Below are 9,972 nucleotides of genomic sequence, written 5' to 3' on the forward strand. Positions count from 1 at the left end.
TCATGTGTGAGCTGAATAAATAAACAGATTCAAAATACATACATGTTAATAAATACCAACAACAAAGACACACGTTCAGCTATATAACACTGACAACAGCAGCAAACCTTCCTTTAGTGAAAATAAAATAAGCATATATAAAGGCATTTAGCTGGGTAAATAAATAGAGGGGACCAAATCTACATTAAGCATAACATGTAGAAATCATTTGTACTTTACATAGTTACTTGTGCCCAAGCTGCCATGACAAAGGCATAGATACATATATTTCTTTGTGAATCTGAGCTACATGTATCATGGTCCATCTGTTCACATTCAATAAAATCTTCAGACAAAAACTAATGCAAGTCATATTATAGCATATGTGCTTCTTTGCCACAAAGTAACACACAATAAATAAATAAATGTTGAAAATACTTTTTGGTTTTCCAATATTAATATGTATGAACACATATTGGAGGGAAAAAAAAAACAGCATGAAATATATGAAGAGTTTCGTTGCAAAACGAGATAACCAAGTATAATAACATTAACATTCCAATTAATATCAATTTAACTGCAGTTGGTTTGTTTTGATTTAAACCTTCATAACTTAAAAAATACAGCTAAGTAGCACCATAAAACAAAATAATAACATGATAACATAATAATAAACATGTTTTGACAAAAATGTTAAAAACGGAGTTATCTCGTTTTGCAACGAAACTCTTCATATGTGGAACGAATCAAAACTAGCAAGAGGGGAAAAGTTGGATTGTCATCAACAAATAACAAATGACCTTTGCACGTGGTGGGCTGTAGAGATACAAAATAAAGCTATATAATGAAAAAAACCATAGAAACCAAGAAAAATATGAACCATCTGTGATCTGGAAGGATGAACCAAGACCTTGTGCTTGAAACACTTTAAGCAAAACTGTCTCAAAATATTTGGGCAACTGTGAATATGGATCAGAAGTGATGTGGATTTTTGAGCCAAACCTCATTTACAACAGGGCAAATGTGTGTGTATAAACAAGCCTGTCTGAGAATTATTGCATGTGTATGTGTGTGTATGAGATTACAAAGATGATCTAACTATGATTATTTTGGCTGCTGATCACGTTTCCGCCTGGAGGGGCAATATGTATCGAGTCCAGGATTGGCCGCAACACCTGACCAAATGGCCTGAGAGAGAAAGAGAGAGCATTTAGTTCTGTGAAAACTGTGAAAACAACACAGATCTTCTTACATAAATTTTCAGCACTGAAAATGTGACAGTTGAAAATGAGAGAACATCACACTTATACAATCACAAATGGGAGAATCTCACAAAAACATGGTCCAGGTCACATTTCACTACAAAATCAAATTGAAATTGAAGACTATCTTTAGGACCATTTAATGGCTACTACACCCAAAAATAAACATTTTATCATTTGAGATCCAAAATGTTTTTCTTTGAAATATAAAAAGAAAATGCATTTTGAAAAATGACTTTTTGTCCATACAATTAAAGTCAGTGGAATCCAATGTCATTTTTTTTTTTTTTTGACAATCGTATGGACAAAAACATTATTCGATATATTGGTTGTGTTTCACAGAATAACCTGTTAACTGTCATCCCCACTTTTTTTTTTTAGACATGTAAATGCACTATCCAAACTTAAATGGTGGTAATTCAGGAATACTTTGGAATATAGACATAAGGCTGGTCTTGTTTTAATTAAAGATTATTGTAGAAGTGAAATAACTTATATAAGTGACACAAAAATAAAGTTATAGAAGTTTAAGTTTTTGAAAATGTAAAATGTAAAAATATTATATTTTATATAAAATATATGTTTTACAAAACAAGTTTTACTCTAAAACTGCAAGGAAATCAAAGCCAAAAATCTGAACAAGTTGTGTTCCAAATTTCAGGTTGATATCTGAAAAAATTAGCATTCAGTAAGATTTTGTTTGGGCGCAGTACCACACTTTTTCACTAGATGACAATCAAGCTCCATTACTGACCATATAAAGGTGCCTCCATTTCCATATATGGTTTGAGTGATCTGAACCATACATTTCCATTATTTTCATACTATTTATTAAGTAGACATCCTGTATAGAAGTAGCATGTGAAGTTTGGCAGAATTTGATATGAATTCAGCCTCTATTAAACATAAAAACAACATGTATGTGGGCTATAGTTCGCCGCCACAATCATAAATGTATATATTTTTTCTATTAAAAACATTTTCAGACCTTTTTTTCGCAAAACATTGAATGGATGTTATCTTTTGAACTCTTGGCATAAAAACAAACATGTTTCAACCAATCTTAAATGATTTTTCATGTTCATCACTATTTCAAAATAAAGGTCTGAACATGCCTTATGAGTATGAAAATATGCTTGTTGCAAATTGATAAATTACTGCGAAAATCAGTATGTATATTAAATATGTAATGGCTGTGGGCCCACCGGTGGGCCAGTGACAGCTAACAGAATAAAAATCATACATCTTTGAAATGATAGAGAGTGTCTCTTTAATTTTTGGCAATAGATGCTATTTACTAAGTGAATGCTCGTTTGCAGTTCATTTCCACTTTTAGAACATTATTTTCATTTTTATTGAAAATAAACAAGAGCTTGGCAAAAGGTGGATTCGAACCCTTGTCTGCGAGCCTTACTCGCTACTGCTGCCCAGTGATGGGAATAACGGCGTTATAAATAACGCGCGTTACTAACGCCGTTACTTTTTTCAGTAACGAGTAATCAAACGAATTACTTTTTCTCCCGTTACAACACCATTAGCGTTACTGACAAAAAAAATGCCGCGTTACTATAATTGAGCTCACTGAAGCGGTTTTATATGCGAAAATATGTGAAATGAGTTTTTTTCTAGTCGACTAGTAGTTGTTCATTTAAGCTATTAGTTGACTAATCACATTTATATTAATTTAATTTCTTAAATACTGGAGAGAATAAACCATAATAAGGAGCGTTTACATAATATAGGCTATAGCGCTCAAGGGCACGCATAATTGCCATAAAGAACCGGCAAAAGTAATGATTATGAGTGTGACAAAAACAGCAAGGAGACATTTTAATTGTTTATTAATAAAGTAATGTTTTCTGAATCAGTGTCGGCTGCAAAGATGAAGTTGAAATTGCTGATCATCTGCTCATATGGACGCGCCTAGAGAGATAACGCACATTTCATTCGGATTAGGCTATATAATCAGAGTAGCCTCTTTCTTTTCGTGTTTAATTACTTCATTTTCGTTAAAGTAGATATTTCAAGCATTCTATAGATATATTTCTCATGTCTGCGAGGCAAGCAGCCTCTGAGTTTCGGTTCATTTAGCCTATAAGACGCGCTCCAGTTCACGCGCCAGTGATCGCGCCCGCGCCTCCATGTCATGATTTTATTGTCTGCTATATTTGCTTGTTATATATTAAATCCAAGCAATTGGTTGATGAAACATTGATTAAAATTAAGATACAATTTTTACAAAACGAAATTCACTTTAAAGAGAGGCTTTCTATAAAGCAAAACTTAATGAAGTGTTTAAAATCATGTCTGACCCACTCCATGTCTCCCGATATATTTGCGCATCTTATGATCCATCTTACTCACGCTGTTCACTTTTCATAATCGAATAAATGGATTTAAAACATAACATAGGACTATTTAAACATAAATATGAAACTATGTTTTCTCTAATGGCTACCAACACAGTACAGAGAAATTTCATGTCGTGAGCAAGAGCGGATCATGAGTCAGGAGTCGCATCTAGAATAATTTATTCTTAGACTTATATGTAATATTGGGGGCATTCAATTTATTTGGCATATTTTTATTTGTATTATTATTATTTTTTTAAAGTAACGCAATAGTTACTTTCCCTGGTAATTAGTTACTTTTATAATGATGTACCTCAGTTACTAACTCCGTTACTATTTGTGAGAAGTAACTAGTAACTATAACTAATTACTTTTTTAAAGTAACGTGCCCAACACTGCTGCTGCCCATTGAAGACTTTGAATACTGTGCGTCCTTTTTAAACATGAGTGGCCCAACCAGACATTGGTGGGCAGAACTAGTGTAAACAGCGTTTGCCAACAAAAGGGGCACTATTTGCACTTAGTGTAAATAGACACTTTATTGCCATATTTTCTGTACATTTAAAGAGTGAAAATGAAAATTCTGTCATTAATTACTCACCCTCATGTCGTTCCAAACCTGTAAGACCTTCATTCAAAAATACTTTTTGTGTGCAAAAAATAAAAATAACGACTTTATTCAACAATTTCTTCCATGTCAGTCTCCTGCGCTGTTTATGTAGTAGCACTTCTGGGTTCTATGTCAGAATGCCGGCTAAAATAAAGTAATAAGGCGTCTATAATAAATAAAGTTTAGTAAAGTCAACTTTAATAAATAAAGTCATTATTTTTGTTTTGCACACAAAAAGTATTCTCGTCGCTTCATAACATTAAGGTTGCACCACTGTAGTCACATGGACTATTTTCGTTGCAGTCTTATCGGAGGCAAAAAGCTCACAGATTTCATCAAAAATATCTTAATGTGTGTATCTTAATTTGTGAACGACATCAGGGTGAGTAATTAATGACAGAATTTTCATTTTTGAGTGACCTAAACCCTTTAAGCGTTTTTACCTCAAATTTTTATTAATGAATCAAATTTCATTACTTTCCATACTGCATCCAAACATTTTACTTTTATTGTTTATACTTTTGTTAAACTGTATTTTATTTTCCCTTAGACAATAAAGACAGATCTCAAGCTGTTTATTTATTCCCTGTACTATATGTAGTTCCTGAATACTTTCCCATGGTGGAAGTGGAAATAAAAATAACCCTGAAAATCTTGAAATATGTAAGCATGTCTGAGCGACTTTATGTTTAGCATACTCACGTGGAGAGCACTTCAGAGGGTAGATCTGTGATATAGGAGGGAATTTTATTGCCAGTGAGAAACTGGGCCACCTCATTAGTGAACGTGTTACAGTTGTGTTCAAACAATCTGTACTTGTCACCACTGTAGAGAGAGACCAAACCAGAAAAAGAGGCTTATGAATTCAAGCAATGCATGTAAAGCATGTTTATGCACCACAAAGACTTTATAAGGACTTTAAACTGGAAGTAAGGAATTCCTTGTTTTATTTTCAATAATAAACAATAGTCAAAAACACACCTGTATGTTGTCTCTCCAAGTGAGGACAGGTAATCCATAAAGATCTCCTCTGTCACCTCTGTATTTCCCAGTTCCACCACTGTGTCTGGAGGTCCGAGCATCGTCCCGCCCTGTAAACACATGCATACACTATGGCACATACTGCAGCCGCCCCCAGAACAAATGTACCTCTTGAGAACAATTATGTTCCAAGGCCATTTAATCTCAACAACCCAAAAATAAACGGACAAAAACAATGTGCTGTTCAAAGCTCCACATGGACCATGATCATGTAAAGTGAGGGCTCACAAACAGCACAATATAGAGTACATTAAGCATATTTGCGGGTGATGTTTAAGTGCTTGTCCTATCTTGAGTACTAAAAGTGTTGCAGTGGGCTGTGATTTTACCGGTGGGCAACTAGAGATCCCAGCACCACCATAGAAAAATTCCTCTCCGTAGACCACTATAGATGTGTGCCTGTGTTGACATAATATAACAGGAAATGCATATGGTTAAAACATATTAATGTTATAGATTTTAGATAATAATATTTATTTGTATGGCATTTGTATGGCATCATTCATGAAATGCAGCTCAAAGCACTTCACAAGCATAAAAACAAATTCTAATTTTAAAAAGATATTACATAAATATTATATAATTATATGTTTAACTTATTTATAGATAAAGGATTTTAACCATAATCTTTTATAGGGAGAATAATACACTTACCAAATCCCATCAAGCTGTTTTCCTGTAAGAAAGAATATGTTTTAGAAATCATTTATATTAGTTTTATTAGATTTGTTCCTCATAATACAGTTAAATTTTTTATTATATTTATATTATTAAAATATAATAGTAGGACTGTTATGGTTTGACCCATTTAAAGATTTATTTTCAATCTAAAGAACCTTAACTAACCAGTGCTCTAGCATGTGACACGATTAATTAACATAAAGAACATCATGTTCCAGAACAGTTTGTTCTTTTTGTTATTAATAAACAATGCTAGATAACTGAGATAAACTGATCAGCGGGTCTCGCTGTGAATATAGCTCTTAAGGTTATATGGTTGAATAAAAGATTTTGTTGATAAAAGTGTTTTCATTGACCATCTGTAACGCGATTTTATATATCCTAGAACAGCGAAGGCTTCTCTTAAATATTTATAAGCAAAGCATTACCATTGGATGGTAAAACCGCGACGTCAGTATCACATCATTAATAATCAAACACTAAGTCTTCGCCATTGGAAGGTTACCAGGTAACGGCGGCATAACCTAATTAATATTCATTAGCCAAGATTTCTCATTGGATGGTGACCAGGCAGCGAAGCAAGACAGAAGAAATATATATGAGCGAACCCTTCTTCATGGTAGGATTGGAAATTTGTCGGCCCTCACCAATGTAACGGTAAAGATATACTACATCACTCACCCAACATTATCGGACTGAGCTGTCTGGCCATTCCCCTCGACAAATCATAAATGAAAAGCTGCACTCCAAACGTCGAGTTGTGCTGATCCATGTTTGTGATGGTGGCTAAATGCGGCTGACTAGCCTGTCTGCGGGTGTCCTGCAGCTCTCGGCCTTGAGACTCTCAAATGGTCACGACAGTCTGATATCTGAGTTTAGAATTTTTTGAAATACTGTAGCTATATCGGACTTTTTGAGAATTAATGGCATTAGGAGGGTTTGAGTAAAAAAAACATTCAAAGGGATAGCAAGATAAATAGGTTATGTCCTTCCAAGTCGCCAATGAAGAAGCGTATTAATCCAACGGCACGACAGCGCCATCTATTGTATGTGCAGGCGATCACCTCACGACATAACCATATGCCGCCGAAAAATAAATCGACTCTACCTAAAAATTGGTTTTACCATTATAAAAGTCACTTGGTTGGCACTTCTATCACCTCATTCCTTTCATTACTGAATTTCTTCATCCATATGAGTTACAAAATGAGACTCACGAAGACGATGCAAGTAAGTTTTTACACTTCTTATTGTTTGTATGCGTTCAGCTTAACAAATCGTTACTGTTTTATTCTTCATGACTGTTGAAGTTGAAAAGATCAGAATAAAAGACCCAAAACCTCTAGAAAAAACTCGTAACGAGAGATTTAAAAAAAAAAGTCTATCTATCTGACAATTTCTTTCTTTTTTTCTATCTATCTGACTCTTTCTTTCATTCTTTCTTTCTTTCTTTCTTTCTTTCTATCTATCTGACCATTTCTATCTATCTATCTGACCATTTCTATCTGACCATTTCTATCTATCTATCTGACCATTTCTTTCTTTCCTTCTTTCTTTCTTTCTTTCTTTCTTTCTTTCTTTCTTTCTTTCTTTCTTTCTTTCTTTCTATCTATCTGACCCTTTCTTTCTTTATTTCTATCTATCTGACTCTCTCTTTCTATCTATCTATCTATCTATCTATCTATCTATCTATTTATCTATCTGACCATTTCTATCTATCTGACCATTTCTTTCTTTCTTTCTTTCTTTCTTTCTTTCTTTCTTTCTATCTGACAATTTCTTTCTCTTTCTTTCTTTCTTTCTTTCTTTCTTTCTTTCTTTCTTTCTATCTGTCTGTTATTTCTATCTATCTATCTATCTATCTATCTATCTATCTATCTATCTATCTATCTATCTATCCACCCAAAGGAGTTGCATCTTATTGAGCATCATTCAATTTGAAAAGACGAATATCCAAAAATGAGATTAAAAAGTAATTTTGAAATGAAATTCTGTGTGGGAACCAAAATTTGGCATATCTGTATGTCTTCATGGTTTTGAATTCAGGACCAAATTCAGTAGACTACACAACTTATTTATAACACAGGCAAACAGGTAAACCCAATATGAACGCAACGCGAAAAAAAGTTACACGCTACGCTTTCCCCCGATAGAAACCCATTATAAAGAAAACGTTGCTTAATACAAAGACAGAGATATTGAAGGACCGAGAATGCGTTTGTATTCTGTGCTCATCTGCTTTCCTGTATACACTATAACGCATCATCAACAAGATGTAGCCATAATGAATTCGGTTCTCCGATACTGTCTTAATATATTAAGCGTCCTCTAAATAACGCTTTGCTGAGGGAAAATGTTTAACGTATAACTTTGGGCGCTGCTTTTATATTCTGGGCTTGTCTGCTTGCCTGCAAATATAAGTTGTAGCCTATGCTGAATTTATCCTTCACTTTCACTGTCACTGTGCATCAATTACACATTCTCACTTTTTCTGCGTTGATTGTTTGGGAATATTAACGGAATTCTGTCGATTTGATTTAAAAACGCTAAATACATCGAATAAACCAAAACAGTGATTTCAGCGCGCAAGGGGTGGGAGGTGTGTAGAACTGTAAATGATGGGCGCTGGAATTCTCTGGAAATCTGCGGAACTTTCTGTGGAATTCTGCTGGCGCAGATTCCGGGAAGGACTCATTATCGCTGTTATTCAGCGCGTTTCTCGGAAAACACTATTAAAGTACTTTCATTATGTTCTAGGTGTATGTGTGTAGATCACATTTCATATACAGGGCTTTACATCAGCCTCTGCAATGACCCGGTATTCTCGTGTAGCTCAAAAGTGACTCATCGTACTAATACGTTTTTATCGCTCAGAGAGAGACCACCTTTTCCCGTCTTTCATTTCCATTTCTTGGCAAAAACAGTCGCGCTCCTTCCTCAACGCGCGCGAACTCTCGTGGCGACTCGCGCTCGGTGCAGAGCTAAAGGGACGAACGGAGTTTGGCAAGCCATGTTAACATTTAAGCCTATTCTTTAAAGGGTTCGCCCAAAAATGGAAATTCTGTCATTTGCTGACCCTCGAGTTGTTCCAAACACGTAAGACTTTCATTCATTTTTGAAACACAAATGAAGATATTTTAATGAAATCTGAGAGATTTCTGTCCCCCCATTTACAGTCCATGCAACTACCACTTTGCCATTTTAAAGTCCCCCTGTAGTCAATAATTGTATCCCTTAAAATTCATCTTTGACCCCCAAAATGACATATTCAAACATTTTTTCCCGTGAAAAAAAAAAAAAAAAAATCACAGCCCCGCCTCCACAGCTCAGAGATGAATTCGCTCAATTTACTGAGGTAAACACTGCACAATGGTATCGCTCTTTACAACATCGGACACAAAACGATAATTAATATGATTAGCGTTACTCTTGACAATGTTATCAAACAGCTAATAATGTGTTGCTAATGTTACACAAACCATGATCCCGTTTGCCATGTCAGAGTCAGATAGCTGCCTTCTAACAATCAGTATCCTTAAAAACGCTTTGAACAACTCAGAACGTCAGTGGAGAAAGGCATATATTTCATCATAACATCGTAATATACATCATACACCCGCCATATTGCTAAATCTACACGATTTTTCATATCAACAGAAAAATATACCGGGATAACCTTCTTTTGAGACTCCCTAGTTAATGATATGCTAAAGCCCGCCGGCACATTGTTGTGATTGGTTACAAGGTAGTTTGTGACATCACAGACACGATTTCAAACCGCGGGTTTGAGACTGTCTTTTTTCACTGCAGTTTTAAAGATAAAATACTCAGCAATGGTGTTGACATATGAATTTGCACATGGTTTGTCTGAAAGAATATTACAAACACCACATAGACATATAAACAACATTAAAAACTTGATTTAAAAAGTTCATAAAGAGAACGTAAAATGAACGTCATGAATTAAGCAGTTTAGTCCAAATTTTTGGAAGATACATGATCGCTTTATATGATCAATAGATTGAATTTAGGCTTTTATTCACATATA

At 34.6% G+C, this 9,972-nt stretch overlaps 1 protein-coding gene across 1 annotated transcript; it reads right to left on the bottom strand.

The window, feature by feature from the left end:
* Positions 1-796: 796 nt before the first annotated feature.
* Positions 797-6,973, bottom strand: desi1a (desumoylating isopeptidase 1a). The gene is made up of 6 exons (XM_048199232.1): positions 6,606-6,973; positions 5,898-5,919; positions 5,573-5,642; positions 5,184-5,293; positions 4,905-5,027; positions 797-1,167 (listed from the first exon to the last, which is right to left on the bottom strand). Exons 1-6 carry the CDS (start codon positions 6,694-6,696, stop codon positions 1,074-1,076), a joined length of 510 nt encoding a protein of 169 aa, XP_048055189.1. The 5' UTR covers positions 6,697-6,973; the 3' UTR covers positions 797-1,073.
* Between the last annotated feature and the right edge of the window lie 2,999 nt (positions 6,974-9,972).

The sequence above is a fragment of the Megalobrama amblycephala genome, linkage group LG1 (assembly GCF_018812025.1).
Source record: "Megalobrama amblycephala isolate DHTTF-2021 linkage group LG1, ASM1881202v1, whole genome shotgun sequence".
Lineage (NCBI taxonomy): Eukaryota > Metazoa > Chordata > Actinopteri > Cypriniformes > Xenocyprididae > Megalobrama > Megalobrama amblycephala.